The sequence below is a fragment of the Ovis canadensis genome, chromosome 8 (assembly GCF_042477335.2).
Source record: "Ovis canadensis isolate MfBH-ARS-UI-01 breed Bighorn chromosome 8, ARS-UI_OviCan_v2, whole genome shotgun sequence".
Taxonomy (NCBI): domain Eukaryota; kingdom Metazoa; phylum Chordata; class Mammalia; order Artiodactyla; family Bovidae; genus Ovis; species Ovis canadensis.
Window position 1 is genome coordinate 95,253,084 of NC_091252.1, and position 18,285 is coordinate 95,271,368.

Consider the following 18,285-nt stretch of genomic DNA (forward strand, 5'->3'; position numbering starts at 1 on the left):
TCCAAAAAAACTGACAAACTTCTAGCCGTACTTATCAAAAAGAATTTTCTAAACAAATAAAAACTAAAAGTTAAAACTAAAGTTAGAAAAATACCAACATAATATCTCCAAATTAAATAAAAGCTGTTAAATAACAGCAACAACAAAAACAAAAAAAGATATTGGCATCCCAGTTAGCGCTGGTGGTAAGGAACCCACCTGCCAATGCAGGAGATATAAGGGACTTCGGTTCGATCCCTGGGTGTGAAGACCTCCTGGAGAAGGGAATGGTAACCCACTCCAGTATTCTTGCCTGGAGAATTCCACGGACATAGGAGCCTGGCTGGGCTACAGTCCATGGGGTTGCAAAGATTCAGACACACTGAAGCAGCTTAGCATGCACACACACACGGAAGGACCACAAACTCTGGAACCAATAGGAACCACTGGGAATTTCTAGTCTGGAGGGTTTCAAACTGCATATTGAAAACCGCCTTAGGACCTGCTGCAGGAACGGGAAGGGTGTTCATTGATCATCAGCTGTAAGCTAGACTCAGGCCCCGAGATTCAGCTATGAAGGGCCTGGAGTACACTTACATGCTAATGGGAAAGCGCAAGTAGTAAACAAGCAAGGGAATAAATCGCCAAGGGAATTGTAGACTGTCCTAGGAAGGAAATACAGAGGTTTACATCAGATGGCCTGGGAGGGCCCAGTGAGGAAGGTAGCCTTGGGAAGGGAAGGTGGCTTCCCAGGGGTTGGGACCAGTAGGGGCAAAGGCACAAAGGGACCGAGAGGGGTCTCGGAAATGCAGAGTTCGGGCGCCCAGAGTCTGAGGGGTGAGGAGGATGTGATGAGACAAAAGCAGGAAAGAAACAGACCATGCAAGACCTCGAAGGTCTTGGGAAAGAATTCTGGGTACTTCGCTGGTGGTCCAGTGGCTAAGACTCTGCACTTCCAACGTAGGGGGCTGGGTTTGATCCCTGGTCAGGGAACTAGATCCTACACACCAAAGCTAAAGATTCCTATGGCCACAACTAAGACCCAGGGCAGCCAAATAAGCAAATATATATATATATAAATTTTTAAAAAAAAGAATTCTGGACTTTTTTCCTAAAGGTAAAGAAAGGTCACTGGTGAGTTTTCAACAGAAGAGTGGACACTTCTTGGATTATTCCAGTTGCTACAGAAAAATGAAGTTCTAGAGAGGCAAGATGGAAGCTGCAAACTCAATTATGGGGATTTGGGGATGAAATACAGGTAAGAGACTACAGGGGTGAGAAAGTTATATTTTGAAAGTAGAAGCGGCAAGAGAGTTGCTGCTAAATTGGATATAAGAGTGAGAGAAAGAAAAGACAAGAGTAACTTGGGCTCTGGGTTCAAGCTATTAGAGGCTACCATTTACTGAGACGGAAAAGACTCAGAAATGAGCAGACTTGGGAGTAGGCATAATCCAGAGTTCCCTTTGGAGCAAGTTGGTTGAGGTTTTTTTATTGCAATATAGCTGATTACAACATTGTGTTAGTTTCAGGCATATAGCGAAGTGATTTGGTTATATATATATATACACACATATGTATATATGTGTTCTTTTTTATTCTATCCCACTATAGTTTATTATAGGATGTTGATATAGTTCCCAGAGCTATCCATAAATCTACATTATTTATCTATTTTATTTACAGTAGTGTGCATCTATAAATCTCAGTTCAATCAGTTCAGTTCAGTCGCTCAGAGTCCGACTCTTTGCGACCCCATGGACTGCAGCATGCCAGGCCTCCCTGTCTATCACCAACTCCCAGAGTTGACTCAAACTCATGTCCATTGAGTCGGTGCTGCTATCCAATCATCTCATCCTCTGTCATCCCCTTCTCCTCCCACCTTCAGTCTTTCCCAGCATCAGGGTCTTTTCCAATGAGTCAGTTCACCGCCCCCCTCAACTACCCCGTTGTTTTCCATAAGTTTGTTTTCTATGCCTGTGAGTCTCTTTCTGTTTTACAAATAAATTCATTTGTACTATTTTTTAGATTACACACATAAAGGGACACGACTGCGTGACTAAGCACGCAAGCACACACAAATGACATCATAGAATATTTATCTTTCTCTGACTTACTTCACTTAATATGATAATCTCTAGGTCCATCCATATTGCTGCAAATAGCATTACTTCATTCAAAAAAAGAATGGCTGAGTCATATTCCATTGTATATACATATATATACATCTTCTTCATCCATTCATCTGTCAGTGAATATCTAGGCTGCTTCCGTGTCCTGGCTGTTACAAATAGTGCTGCAATGGGACACAGGTTCAACCTCTGGTCCAGGAAAATCCCACATGCCTTAGAGCATCTAACCCCAAGAGCTACAACTATTGAGTCTGTGCTCTAGAGCCTGGAAGCCACAACTACCGAAACCTGTGCACCTAGGTTCTCACCTGCAATGAGAAGCCTCCGCAATGAGGAACCTATGCACCACCACCAGAGTAGCCCCCACTCGCCACAACTAGAGAAAAGCTCATGAGGCAACGAAGACCCAGCACAGCCAAAAAACAAATAAACAAACAAAGCGTTTGATTGTTAAAAATAAAACCCCTCCCAGGGAGCAGAATGGAGGTCTCATCACAGGACTTCTCTCACCGTTCCCCGGGCCAGCGAGCACTGAGCATCTCTTCTCTGGGAACAGGACTGTTTATCTCAGCAGACACCTTGATTTTTTGGTTCACAGGTCACCCAACCACACAGGGCCACAATTAAATCTAATGGAAAGGACTGTGCCTTATTTGGGGTTTAACTTGGGCTGTCTCTCTTGGAGAATGGGTAAGTGTTCCCAGGAGGAGAATGAAACAGACGCTGTGTCCAGGAAGGCACACCATGCTGAGCCTAGAGTCCTGCTCAGTACTGTCCTGTCCTGAGCATACACGCTTCGCTTCCCAGCAGCACCCCTGGCTTGGTGTTGCTGCATGGCTAACTTCTAGCCAGCAACGTGGGAGCAGAGTGACATGTGCCAGGCCGTAAAGCTTCCCGTGAGCAGCTCTCCACGCCTTCTCCCAGGCTGCCAGCTTGCTCCTCACGTGCACAGGAAGCATGGAAGCCATGCAGTCAAAGTGGCAGGGCCTCAGGAGAAGCCTGTACGTGAATTACTAGTAAGAGAGCAGACCATCAACCAGATCAAATGCTTGGAGCTTAACAGGAGAGAGAAACAACGTCTAGAATTTATTCATTCAGAGGCTCTCAGTATAGCAACTAGCAATGTACCTCAAAAATACAGTAATGGAGCAAAGACACACCCAGGCAGCCTGGCTCCACACCTGTGCTATGCCACTCCCTACAAACATGAGGTGTTATCTTGAATCACGACTTTTGACATGCTGATGAGGGCTAGAAGCTAAAGACTCAGTTGGTTTTCTTCCTCCTGGTTTCCTCCTTGAGCCCCAGTGAAAGATGGAAGACAGTACTACCAGCAAATATGCGATTGGTTGGAGAATAGTTGTTTAAAGGATATAAACTGAATAGCTTTTGTAAATGACAGGACCATCTGGCATCATCAGTATGCATTTGGTTACAATGATTTTAGTTAATCCACAAATAAATCCATAAAATGTTACAGTTGGCACTTAAGATCATCTTTCCAAATCCATTGTACATGAAAGGGAAAGGACCAGAATCAGGCACACTGACCAGTATCACACAGGTGCTGAAAGCATCAGGACCGGGGCCCAGGCCTCCCAGTACCACCCATTGCTCTTGAGTCATGTGCAAAGGCCCTGTGGTCACACTCTGTGGGGCTGCTTTGTGGGCTTCAGTAACTTCTGAGCCTGGAGGATTCATGTATTTATAATATAATGTTGCTGTTGTTCAGTCAGTGTCACGTCCGACTCTGTGACCCCATGGCCTGCAGCACACCAGGCCTCCCTGTCCCTGACTATCTCCCAAAGTTTGTCCAAGTTCCTGTCCACTGAGTTGGTGATGCCATCCAACCATCTCATCCTCTGCCACCCTCTTCTCCTCCTGCCCTCAATCTTTCCCAGCATCAGCACATTAGTTGCTTGTTGTATCTGACTCTTTGTGACCCCTTGGACTGTAGCCCACCAGGCTCTTCTGTCCATGGAATTCTCCAGGCAAGAATACTGGAGTGGGCTGCCATTCCCTTCTCCAGGGGATCTTTCTGACACAGGGTCTTTTCCACTGAGTCAGTTCTTCACATCAAGTGGCCAAAGTGGTCAAAGTGGGAGCTTCAGCTTCAGCATCCATCCTTCCAATGAGTATTTGCAGTTGATTTCCATGATGGTCTATCAAATCACATCATTTAATAAAAAATGTTAATGTGGGCCCAGAATTATGAGCTCCATACCAAAGGCACACAAATGATCAGGGACTTTCTGCCCTGGGCCTTCCTGGAGCTCATGTTTTCACGGGAGCAGAGGAAGCATGACACAACAGCCACACTGCGCTTGGAGGCACGGGGTGCAGCCACGGGACACTCAGGGGACAATCGTGAGCAGACAGAAAAGACGAGGCATTTGTTCTTTCCCTTTCAAACTAAAGTTAAGATGCCTTATTTTTTCCAAGTGTCTTCCAGAAGCTGCTCAAGAGAAGAGTTCATTACTAACACAAGCACAGGTGGAACAGCTGACACGTGGCTTCCCCAAACATGGGCAAAGCTCACTTTGCTTCCCGAGAATATACAGCTGACCCGTGTTTGAACTGCACAGGTCCAATGACACGCAGATCTTCTTCAATAAACACATAAAGTACAAGATCCGAGGTTGGTCAGAGGCCAACTCTATATGTGGATTTTTGACTGTGTGAAGTGTCTGTGCTCCTAAGGTCCCAAGTTGCTCAAGAGTCAGGTGGACTAACAGTCTGGGGAGAGCTTCACTAATCTCTTACTTTCCAACACCCAAGTGAATAAAGTATAATCACTCAAGATGTGATATGATGTTAGTTGCTCAGTCATGTCCGACTCTGCGACCCCATGGACTGCAGCCTGCCAGGCTCCTCTGTCCTTGTGATAAAAATCTTTTTTCCTAGAGTTAAGACAAGATTCTGTGTTTGGGTAATGTTCTAAGATGTTATGATTGGGACCTCCCTGGTGTCCAGGGGTTAAGACCACACTCCCAGTGCAAGAGGCACAGGTTCAATCTCTGGTCAGGAAACAGATCCCACATGCCGCACAGCATGACCAAAAAGAAGATGTTTTAACGTTATCATTTATCATATAAAATGCTCTATAACTGGAGATAGACTTTATATGTCTTCAGGGTTTTCAGAGTAAAATTTCAACTACCTATCATTTATTATTCCTTTCCTACCGTAAAAATGATACAGCATTGTAGGATTATAAATATTTTGGCACACATATTTAATGAAGACCTCTTTTGATGGCGAACAGATTCTTTTATTGGCAATCAAAAAACTTCACACTTACAATATGAAAATAAATGCTCCTTTAATGAATAATTAAATGAAAACTTTCCAGGACCTTACAGGATTCTTAGTAGGTACCACATGTACCTTAGAACACAGAATGTTAGCTTGATGGGACTGTGAGAGTGTGACTGAAAATGAGATGTCATTTACAAAACAGCTACCTCACAGCTTTCCCAAAGAGTAGTTCCTCTGCAATTCAAACAAGAAACACAATTCGTACCTTCTGCCTCGTTTTAAGATGTGACTGACAGCGTACATCAGCCTTAAATTTTATGATTTCGATGTTACTTTTTCAAGGGACTCAACAGGAACTCAAATCTCATTTTAGAATCACGAATCTGAGATTTGCAGTGAAGCTGTAATTTCTCAGTATCAAAGTTTCATTATTACACAACAGTTCTATTTCACAAACACTCTTCGTCCCTCGTCCTGCTCCCCTGCGGCACCGATCATGCTAAGTAAGGTTTCTGCAGCTCATCTGAGACTAGAGCAGCTTCTGCTGCTTCGGACACAAAACCCTTCCTGGGTGAACAGTACTTGCCCTTTCCAGAAGAAATGCTATTTTCACCTTTTCTGTTTCTTTTCTACAATGAAAAACAGGGCTAAACAGAATCTTAGAATCTAATTTTCTGCTGGATGGTTAAAATCTGCATTGCATATGCCATCTTCAGTCTCTTAAAATCCAAACTTAAGTGGAGTACAGTATGCTTTCCCTTGTTGTCACTTAATACAATCAAAGCAAAAATAGAGCCCCATAGAAATTTCAACATTGAATTTTTTGTGAGTCGTAAAGCTTCGTAAGAGTCCAACAGTTTGACATGCCAATAGTCTCTGCATTACTTTTCATAGTTCATGATCTAGAATACTACTTGTAGTCAAAAGCCCATCTTTCAAAAAGGTCCTACTTCCTCAGGCATGTGTATCTGTATACAGGATACATATAACCAGTGGTCACACAACTGCCTTTATATATACAGGCATATATATGTGTGTATGTAAGATACATGTTAGCAGCAGTTGCTCAGCTCTTAGCTGTGCTCCATGAAAGCCACTTTACTTGACATATAAAGGATGGCGATCATAGTCTCTGAGTCATTTTAATCCACAAGCACACACACACACAGTTAACACTAGTCTCATAAATGCTGTTGACAATTCAGAAAGACTGCTTTTCTAATTGAATTCTAAAAGAAAAGTGCCTTGAATTTAAATTTTTTTTAAAAACTTCAGTCTTCAATATTGAAACTGCTAAGTCACTCCATTTTTCTATGGAAAAAAAAAACACACAGATAATAGAGTTGGGGGGAAACTTTTTAAATGAAAAAATAAATTTGAGAAAACACCCTGTTACTAAATAGTTTAAGAAAAGAAACCTACAGAGAGAAAATATTCCAATAGAAAGGTAAAAGCCATGTGGACTGCCACAAATAATGGCATTATTTGTAATAACAATTAGAAATAAATCAAATCTTCAGTAACCGGACTGTAAAATATATTAGGAAGTGTCCAACTGATAAAGTATCATACAGCCATTAGTGATAAGGAGCGATATGATGGACATGGAGCACCTGAAGCCAAATACAGAAAGGACCCTGCTGCACTGAACAGCTCCAGTTGAAAAAACTAAGCAGGAATGTCATTTGCAGTGTCACTGAATTAGGGGTAGTCTTCCTTTTATTGGAAAAACCAATAAAGCAATATAAAGCTTCTATATTGATTATACCTTTTCCAAAAGGAAAAAAAAACTCAAAATGGATGAAATTACTGAAAAACAAGCCTTTGCAAATAAATGTTCTGGAGGGGGGCATGCGTCTGACTGCGTCCAGAAACCAACATGTCTTTCATCACTTGGGAGGCAGGACCTGAGCCAGCCTGGTTCTCTCGAGAGGGAGGCGTCGTGAACAGACCCAGAAGAGGGGTGAGTGCCCAGCCAGAAGTTCTGTGGCCACAGCTCTATCATTGATTTTATTAACCAGGCCATAATTTGTCCCTTTTGAGTGCTTAGACAACACACATTTCTATGTTTCAAGACAAAATTTCACAAAAGTCTTTATTTTTCTTGCTATAGAAAAATTCAGAGGCACTACTATTTCCTTCTCATAATAAAGCAATACTCAGCAATCAAGTCATATATATTTTTAATGACAAAATGGTTAATGTTAACCCTATGTAGCATGTGATCAGAAAATAATTAAAGACCACGGGGTGGTAACTATCAGAAATAATACTGGACAGAGAATTACTAACAGAGCAATTTTCAATAGAAAACTGAGCATTTCCCTTGGGAAATAAATTTAATATTCTATTATTAAGCAACTGGGGCAACAAAGATTAGATTTTCTGTAACTGCGATTGAACAGGATTGGAAAGGCTTCATGGGGATGAAGTGTTTTTTTTTGATGGTTTTATGATGACAACTACCACCTCCTAGCTAGTTTAGCTCTCCGAAAAAAATGTTCAATCAAAAGGCTAAATCATACAAAGCACTTAACATTTTCAAACAGTTGCCTAATAACAAACTTTCAAAAGAGATTATCCATAGCAGTGGATTATTTTTATCAAATTTTTGAACAAGCCACGCTCAGAAACACTACAACAGAGCAGCGTACTGGTTTATCTGGTTCTCTGCACTATTACAAAAACAGTCAGAAAGAGCTTGGTGTACTCAGTGTAAGGCTGACGGTTTACTTGCTGCAAGCCGTGTATCGTGCAGTTACATTCTCCCAGTTGATCACATTCCAAATGGCCTTCAGATAATCGGGCCTGACATTTTTATACTGAAGGTAATAAGCATGCTCCCACACGTCAATCCCCAGCAGGGGGATAAGACCTGTTGGAAAGAAACAAAAGCCACGAGATTCAATCTAAAACACTGCATCTCCTCGCTTGAACCGTCCTACGCACACACAGTTACCCTGGACCCCATCCTTGTCCACTTTCCAGTTTCTCGTATATGATACACATAGGAAATCTGCACAAGAATAAATACCCTAAAAGACTTTAAACTTTACTCTTTGGAAGAAGAAAATGTGATAAATGGGAAAAATAATTGAAATAGACTTGGGAAAAACCAACTAACCACAGTATTTAACAGGTGTTCTTAAAATCAACAGATTTATCCAAGAGCCAATTCTCAGTGGTCCTTACTAGAGGTCTCAAAAAAGGTGTGATTTGTTTGCAGGGGTGGCTATGTGCATGCTAAGTCACTCAGTTGTGTTTGACTCTTTGCGACCCCATGGACTGCAGCCCACCAGGCTCCTTTGTCCATGGGGATTCGCCCAGCGAGATTACTGGAGGGGGTTGCCATGCCCTCCTCCAGAGGATCTTCCCAACCCAGGGATCAAACCCAGGTCTCCAGCGTGTCTGAGTACCTTCCAAAGGTGCTGTGCATTTGTAGGGGGCTATGTAAAACCTGCTCTGCTCCCCTGGGCTAAGGTTGGTCACAGAGAGCACAAAGCATTTATGATGTATATGCATGTAATAATTAATAAAAGTTCTGGTACAACAGAAATTAACACAACATTGTAAACCAACTATATTTCAATAAAATGAATAAAGCAAAGTGTTTATATGAGACGTTAGTATAAGAATAAGTTAACAAGGAAAACTGAGTAAGACTTAAGGAAAAGAGGCACATTTCAGAAATTAAGTAATTCAAATGAAGACTTAGTTAAATCTACAAAACATTCATTTAAGAAACCTCTCTAGGGACTTCCCTGGAGGTCCAGTGGTTAAGAATCCACACTTCCACTGCAGAAGGCATGGGTTTGATTCCTGGTCAGGGAACTAAAATCCCACAGACCACACTGTACAGCCAAAAAAAAAAAAAGAAACCTCTCCAACTGTAAGCACTCCCCTAAGAAAACAGTCATAAACCAACGTGTCTAAATCCGTCGTGAGGTATGCCACTAATCATTTACAATTAAGGCAACAAAATTCATACATGACTTTTCCCATAAATAAACTGCGGTGACTTTCATTTATCTTTATTCCTATTGGCTTTCTTCAAGCAGGGAGAAGGCAGTGTCGCTAGGACTCACCAATCACAGCCTTCTGGGTCAGGTACCTGACTCTAGAGCACTCAGGGCTCACACATCTTTGCTTTTCCCAATTCTGTGGCTCCCAAAAGAGCAGCTTAGATTCTGGCTAAATCTGGACAGATCCGGGGCAGTGAGTCACGTAAGGAAGTCTCCTGACATGTGCAGAGGCAGAAAATATGGCTGAGACCCACTGCTAACCGATTCGATCACCTTTCATCAGAGTTCCAGCTGACCGCTGGATCCTTAGGACTACTCCCTAAAGAGCTACTAGTTCCATCTGGCTCAACATGTAAAGGAATTCATAAGCCCAGCTTTGAAGCCCAGCCTCTTCCTGCGCCAAAGCCCTTGGCAAGGCAGACTGGAAACCTGAGCTCTGGTCCCAGTTTAGCCACAGGTGCTCAGCAGAGGGGATGAGAGTCCAAGGTTTGAAGTCAGACCCAGCCTGTGTCTCTTTTCCTCCTTCATGCTATTTATCTAGTCTTAGGTTTTTAGTCTAGTGCATATAATTATTCTGTAGCCTGATATGAATTCTCTATCAAATGAAGCAGAGCTTATGTTTAAAATCTTTTTTGTTAATATATCTGTAAAATTACACATGCTAATTTTATAAAATATCAAGGACCTGGAAAGCATTTTTGCTCACACAAGACTCTGGGTATCGGCTTCTAAGATCTGCTCAAAATGTATTCAGGAAGGTTTAAACACTGCTAGTCTTCCGTTCATGATAAATGCTTTATAACAAACCATCTATCCAGAATAAAGAATTCTAACCTGTTGTTCCTTGCAGGGGATCCTGGTTAGAACAAGCAGCAATCTGTAAGCGTCCCTGCTCCTTATTGAAGCCAAGCCAACCCCAACCGGAACCTTGGACACCAACAGATACAGCAGTCAGCTTTTCCTTAAATTTGGCAAAGGAACCAAAGTCACGTTTGATGGCTTCCAGCAATTCCCCTATTAAAAACAGAAACAAAAAAAAAAGGTTACAAAAACCACCCATGAAAGAAGAGATTAGAACAATTACAATAAAATATTTTAGTACATATATCAAGTATTATTGCCATATGGCCCAAGACACAACTAGACAAAGACACAGAAGACACTCCGTAACCCAGTGAGCCTACAAAACAGTGTCATTCCTGCCCCGACACGATAGTCATCAGGTCTCAGAATTTTAATTCACGTGTGTGTTACTGAAACACGTTAGAGGGATTTTTTTCACTCACAGTGCTATTTCCACAAGGAAAGAAATAGTATTTTCCATTCGCTTTCTTTTTTCCCCTCAACAGAAGACTTTACTTTGAATCCTACCCTACCTACTCTGTCTCAATTTGGGAATGAAATGTTACGGCTGAGATTTGTATCTTCTCCAAGGCAGCCTAGATCTTTCCTATCTTAATCACTACATCATTTTAAAAAGAGTGATGTTGCCTCTTAAAGTGAACTAGGGGTACACGTTAAGGTTATCACCCTTTTTATTCCGTAGCAATACAGAACACAATTCTAGACTGAGCACATCAACCAAATCACCTAGGCCCAAAATATTACTTCTCTTATTTGAATGGTCTAAAAGTCATCATCTAGGGGCTTCCCTGGTGGTCCAGTGGCTAAGACTCCGTGCTCCCAATGCCCCGAGGCCAAGGTTTGCTGCCTGGCAGGGAACTAGATCCCACCTGCCACAGCCAAAAAGATAAATACTCAACTTCTTTTTAATTTTTAAAGTAATCATCTATTATAAGCACAAGTGATGAGATAAAGGGGCACAGATAATACAAACACGACAGACTGCCAAAACCTGTTGGATGAACATAGGTGTATCTGATAATCTGGTAACTCTCAACACCTCAAAAGTATTAAGTCATGGTCTAAAGATCTACGTCAGAAAAAATAAATTCTCCAGCTCCCCATACTTACTCCTCCAATCATCTTTACTTCCAAATGAAACTGCTTATATCAAGTGCATAAGGTGCCTTCTAGAATATGATTAAAAATGCCTCCGAAAATTAAGGGAGATGCCAGAAGACCAGAGACAAAGGTGGAGAGCTCTGTTTATGCCCCATACCTGCCCTGGGGTGGGAAGGATAAAGTTACGGGACTCCATGCACCATACAGGAAGTCAAGTGAACAAGCAGAGCGAACAAGTCCATCGGCTGTGGACTCCCTTGTTACCTGCAGCTGTCCTGGAAAATCTATCTTTCTGGGACAATTTAATTTTTTATCAGTTAGACAGAGTAAAAGAGTGAAATAATAGCAAAGAGTACTATTCTATAATGGCCTAATTTTTAAAACAACCCTATAATTATTCCCGTATCATACAGATGAAGAAAACTAAGATATGAAATGGTTAATATCTTATCCCAGGGCCTAGAGCCAGTAAATGAAAATTCATCTCTCCTAAAAACTCAGTCTTCCCCTGATGCACAGTGCATTTCAACCAGGAGATGACACCGTATGTGGTATTATGTGTGTGCGTGTGTGCATAATTCCCTGGATGTATTCTGCACTCTCACACGAGCCCCTCTGAAAGTTACAACTCTGTCATACTCTCTGCTATGAGAGAGATGCCATCATGATACCTCAGGGAGAATGAAGGCAACTTAAGGAAATCAAGTCTTTCCTACTGTGCGCAAAATGAAGCCAAGGTTGCCCCAGTTTAAACCAACCTTTGGGTTCTCCACCACCGTTGGGGCTCAGATTTGTCCAGAAGATGCTGTGATTGATATGGCCCCCACCGTTGAACTTTAACGCAGGCTGCAGAGCTATCTGAGCTGTGACATCACCTGAAAGGTTAAAATACGAACACATTTTCTTTAAATTCTTGCTCTTTATGGCAACCCACTCCAGTATTCTTGCCTGGAGAATCCCACGGACAAAGGAGCCTGGTGGGCTACAATCCATGGGGTCGCAAAGAGGTGGACATGACTGAGTGACTGAACAAGGAGTCCCAAAACTTCACCATTTCGATATTTTACCAAAAAAAAAAAGCCCTCCCCAAAGTGTGTGTCCCAGTGGATTTTCAGTTCAATCAATAATGTAGCAAACAGCTAGTGAGCAAGAGTGGCAAAGCTAGCAGAAAATTCACTCCTGGGCTTCAAAGAACTCGGTTTTCTCGGATAGAAAAGATTTCAGTAAATGACCTAACAAAGAAAACAAGGACAGAAGATAGTGGAGTGCTATAAAATAGATGGCTCCATATACAGGCTATATGGAAAATGTTCAACGCTCATTCTCTAGATACACAACCACCTACCAGCATGGTTATACTCCCAAAAAGCTCAACTTATTCAGAACTGAACCGCTGATCTTCAACCCCAAACTCATTCGTCCAAAGGCCTCCCCCATCTCAGCGTTTGCTCAGGGCATTTTTGATGACTTGGTGATTTGTAATTCCTTTCCTCTCACACCCCACATCCAACCCAGCAGCAAAGCCAGAGACCGTCCAGAGAACATCCAGCGCCCCATCCCTTCCTCCAGCCTCCATGTCTCCCACTGTCTGCTGCCTCCACACCCACCCCTATGGTCTATTCTCAACACAGTGGTCAGAGGGCTTCTCTAAACCTCAAACTGATCATGGTACACCTGGGGTCAAACCCCTCCGCAGGCTGCTCTTCTCAGAGTGAACCCCAAGTCCTCACAATCGGTACAGGGGTCCGCGTCATACAGCCCTCTGTATCTCCCTGCTGGCCCAGCTCAGGCCACAAGGGGCCCTCCTGGCACTTAGATAGCCGGCCTGGCATGCAGCCAGCTTAGGGCTTCCACTGACCGCTGCAGCCTTTGCTGGAACACTCTTCCTGGAGACAGCCTCTGGGTTCACCCCCGCCCCATTCCCTCTCAAGTCTCCACTGAAGCATCAACCACATTAGAAGGCTTCTCTAACCACAATATGAAATGGGCAACGCCCACCCGCCTCCAGACCACTTCCCCTACTCTCTCTTCCTCGACAGGACTTCAGCCCCGACATACTGCACATTTTCTTATCCCCATCTCTCCATGCGAGGAAAGCTCCAATGAAGACATGGACTTCTGTGCACTGCTGCGTCTGAGGCTCAGTGTATCACCTTACAACATATCAGGCACTCATGACACTAAATGGAGTTTCTACAGAAAAAGAATTCTGACCTCTGTACTTTAAAAAGAATGGCATATGTGGAGCTGTGTTTTTCTGCCTTGCCAAACATGGAGGCAAAATATTTTTTTCTATGCCTTGAAGAAGGTACAGACTAACAAAACTATTATGAAACATGGGAATTTCAAGTTCTTATGACTCATAAGATCCCCAAGTGAAGGACACAGAGAACCAAGCAGAACTCTGCCCTTGAGGAGCTTACATAACAAAGTTTTCTATTTCTGTTGTTAGTTCATTCACTCAGTCGTGTCCGACTCTTTGCAACCCCATGAACCGCAGCACACCAGGCCTCCCTGTCCATCACCAACTCCCGGAGTTCACCCAAACCCATGTTCATCGAGTCGGTGATGCCATCCAACCATCTCATCCTCTGTCATCCCCTTCTCCTCCTGCCCTCAGTCTTTCCCAGCATGAGGGCCTTTTCCAACGAGACAGTTCTTTGCATCAGGCGGCCAAAATATTGGAGTTTCAGCTTCAAAATCAGTCCTATCAATGAATACCCAGGACTGAACGCCTTTAGGATGGACTGGTTGGATCTCCTTGCAGTCCAAAGGACTCTTAAGAGTCTTCACCAACACCACAGTTCAAAAGCATCAATTCTTCGGTGCTCAGCTTTCTTTATAGTCCAACTCTCACATCCATACATGACCGCTAGAAAAACCATAGCCTTGACTAGACAGACCTTTGTTGGCAAAGTAATGTCTCTGCTTTTCAATATGCTATCTAGGTTGGTCATTTCTGTTGTTAGGATGCATGCTAAGAACACACATAAGAAATGGCGCTGTCTGAAACAATAAAGCCTCCCGTTTTTAGCAATTCAGAAAGGAGAAGGCCAATGATATCTAAATACACAGATAATCTTTGAGAGTTCTGTTTAAGATACCAACTTTTGTCGCTACGTTTACAAAATAATTTTCTGACAGATCAGTGTTTCCCTTACTAATTTTTCTTGGAGAATCACTCTAAAAATAAATACAGAATTTATATTGTTTTTTTAATGCCAACAGTAACTATTTCTAATGGAAAAGAAACTTGCTTACTGAGAACTAGTTTCATCACAATCTCCTAAAGTTTACATAAGCATTTTTTAAATTTTAATAGAAATTTGGGGGACTTGATATCTGCTTTTGAGAACATTTTCCTGCTGCTCAACGTTTTCTTTGGCTTCACAGTAGTTTTTTTTTCCCCTCTGTTTAATACAAGTATATACTTTTGTTTGAAAAGTATTTATGATACTTACCTGTGATAAAATTGGTGATGTTATTTTCCTGCACTTTTTTCCCCAGATTTTCAAACATGAAAATGTAACTTCTTAATGGTTTTTAAAATATAATTGTTTAAATAAACAAAAGTGCCACAGATACTTATAGGCAACACAGTAGAATATATTGTGATAAAGTAGAGCTTTTTCCCCAGAAGCTTTCATTAAACAAGCAAAGCTTCTATTGCACAAGGACTGACATTTAAGCTGCTTTTAATCACTGCTGGGCATACACACCGAGGAAACCAGAACTGAAAGAGACGTGTATCCCAATGTTCATCGCAGCACTGTTTATAATAGCCAGGACATGGAAGCAACCTAGATGTCCATCAGCAGATGAATGGATAAGAAAGCTGTGGTACATATACACAATGGAGTATTACTCAGCCATTAAAAAGAATACATTTGAATCAGTTCTAATGAGGTGGGTGAAACTGGAGCCGATTATACAGAGTGAAGTAAGCCAGAAAGAAAAACACCAATACGGTATACTAACGCATATATGTGGAATTTAGAAAGAAGGTAACGATAACCTTGTATGCGAGACAGCAAAAGAGACACAAATGTATAGAACGGTCTTTTGGACTCTGTGGGAGAGGGTGAGGGTGGGATGATTTGGGAGAATGGCATTGAAACATGTATAATATCATATAAGAAATGAATCGCCAGTCTAGGTTCGATGCAGGATACAGGATGTTTGGGGCTGTTGCCCTGGGATGACCCAGAGGGATGGTACAAGGAGGGAGGTGGGAGGGGGGGTTCGGGATTGGGAACACGTGTAAACCCGTGGCGGATTCATGTTGATGTGTGGCAGAACCAATACACTATTGTAAAGTAAAAAAAAATAATAATAAATAATAAAATAAAAAATAAAAATGGAAAAAATAAAATAAAAAATAAATAAAATAAAACATTGAGGCATTCATAGGTGTCATGTGTTGTCTTGCAGGAAATAAGTTTCACAACTGGGATTTACCCCAGCCTCTCCCCATTACCACATTCTTCCCGAAGTTGTTTTTTCCCTAAATCGTAGAACCTCTTTCTTTCCTCAGACCATCCCTCTGATGTCACAAGTAAATCTTCCAGAATGTGGTAACTTCCTCCTTTTTGTTTACCTAATAAACTCACACATGACCAGACTGAAATGCTGCCTTTTCCCACTAGATGTCCCCAGTCAACAAGCAGTCACTGCCTAAAATACAATCAACCAATTTCTCAGGACTGAAATTAAATTCGCAGATATATGAAATCTAGAAAACTGGTACTGATGAACCATGTGCAGGGCAAGAATAGAGACGCAGATGTAAAGAAGGAATGGACTCGTGGGCAGGGCGGGTGGGAAGGAGAGCGGGGGAGGAATTGAGAGAGGAGCACTGAGGTACATACGCTCCCATATCTGCAATAGCTAGCTAGTGGGAAGCTCCCTGTATCGCACAAGGAGCTCAGCTGGGTGCTCTGTGAGGACCTACAGGGGTGGGTTGAGAGGGAGGGTGGGGAGGGCTCAAGAGGGAGGGGATATATGTATACCCATAGCTGATTCATGGAGAAGGAAATGGCAACCCACTCCAGTATTCTTGCCTGGAGAATCCCATGGACAGAGGAGCCTGGGGGGCTACAGTCCAGGGGTTTGCAAAGAGTCGGACACGACCGAGCGACTAACAACAACATAGCTGATTCATGTCCTTGCACAGCAGAAACTAACACAACATTGTAGCAATTATACTCCAAATTAAAATAAGACATTTAGGGAAAAAAAGACATTTAGAAAAAAATGCACTTTTAACTGTGTTGCTTCAGCCACACGTACAGCGTAGTTTCCCTCATGCAAAAATGTAATAACTATTCTGTATAGAAACGTTAAGACATCGTACTCCCATAGACAGCCCCAGACGCAAAACACAAAATAAAGTTCACGCATTACGGGTTTTGTCAGCTGAGCTCCTCTAAAAAAAGAAAAATACCAACTCCGTACTACATTTTCACTCAAAAGAGTGGCATATAAAAGAAAACAAAGAGTGGCAAACAAATGCAAGCCTGGGTTCCCCACGAAACGGCTGTTCTCCCTGTGAATTCCGCCCCCAGGTCCACGCGCGACCGCGCGCATTGGTTCTGCGCGACGCCGGGGGGCACCGGTCTTTACCAGGCACGCCTCGCAGCGTAGCGCCTCGCCACCCGCTTCCCAGAGCCCGGCCGCCCGGCACCCACCCTTCTCCAGCGCCTCCCGGTACTTCTCCTCGGCGACGTTGAGGTTGTTCACGTAGGCCGCGTGGTGCTTGCTGTGGTGCAGCTGCATGATCTGCGCGTTGATGTGCGGCTCCAGGGCGCCGTAGTCGTACGGCAGGTCGGGGAGGCTGTGCTTCTGCCGGGAGCCCAGCAGGCCCAGGGCCGGCACCAGTTTCCTGCTCGTGCTGCAGAGAGAGCACACCCAGCGCGATCGGGCCCCGCGCGCAGCCACCTTTCCCCCGCGAGCGCGTCTCCGCAGCCCGGAGAGAGGACCCGAGCGCCGGGGAGGAGGAGCGGGGGGGTGGGGGGGTGTGCTGGCCCTTGGGACCGTCGGCCAGCCGGCCGTCCAGTCTCCAGCCTGAAACTCAAGCTGCAGTGCAGCGGACCCGGCGGCACCTAGATGCGCTCGGCCCACCACCTGCCCGCAGGCCGGTGTCCTGGAGCCCGCGGGGCCGGCGCGAGCGGGCCAGTGGGGGGCAGCAGCGCCAAGCCACCGAGGCCCCCGCCGGGGCCTTGACTGGCAGCCGCGCCCGCCGTCCGGAGCCTCACCTGCACGCCGCCCGGGACAACATGGTGGACGCTGCCCGTGGGCCTCTCAGAGCTCGAGTAGCCACGCCGCGCTGACCTGCGACGATGCGCTCGTGTCCCGGGCTGCGCCGCAAGGACACCACGGCCGCGGCCCCGCCCCCTGCGCGCCCCGCGGCCCCGCCCCTCGCGCGCCCCGCGGCCCCGCCCTCCTGCGCCCGCCGCTCCCAACTCCGGGGAAGTGGGGTGCGGGGCTCTGGGGTCGGCCCCGCCCGTGCTCCGGGCCTAGCGCAGGCGAGAAAGAGAGGCCCGGCAGTCTCCCCGGCGGGTGCGCGAGCCGCGGGGTCCGCACTGCGACTGCGCGCCTCCGTGCGCGTCGCCAAAGGGAGGGCCGCTGTTTTCCCTCCCCCCGGCCCCCGAAAGAGATGGTACGGCTCTGGGTTCCGCCCCCGTGAAGGCACCGCCCAGCGCGGCCCGCGGATGGGGGACCTAGCCCCCGCGGGTGTGCCCGGGAATTGCCCGCGGCTCCGTTCCTGCTCCTTCCCGGACGCCGCCGGGGTGGGGTCGGGTCGGGTCAGGGTAGCCTCGGGGTCCCGGGCCCTTCGCCCAGAGGGAAGAGTAGTGTTTCTGGGAGCCGCTTCGGAGCGCAGCCGGGAGCCGACGCGGCCTCGCAGGAAAGCGGGCCCTGGCCCTGGGACGGTG

The 18,285-nt window shown here is 44.8% G+C and overlaps 1 protein-coding gene across 1 annotated transcript; it reads right to left on the minus strand.

Annotated features, from left to right (window-relative positions):
- Positions 1 to 5,413: 5,413 nt before the first annotated feature.
- Positions 5,414 to 17,953, minus strand: SOD2 (superoxide dismutase 2). Its single transcript, XM_069598846.1, has 5 exons — positions 17,608 to 17,953; positions 17,041 to 17,243; positions 12,112 to 12,228; positions 10,223 to 10,402; positions 5,414 to 8,241 (listed from the first exon to the last, which is right to left on the minus strand). Exons 1-5 carry the CDS (start codon positions 17,628 to 17,630, stop codon positions 8,096 to 8,098), a joined length of 669 nt encoding a protein of 222 aa, XP_069454947.1. The 5' UTR covers positions 17,631 to 17,953; the 3' UTR covers positions 5,414 to 8,095.
- Positions 17,954 to 18,285: the final 332 nt, after the last annotated feature.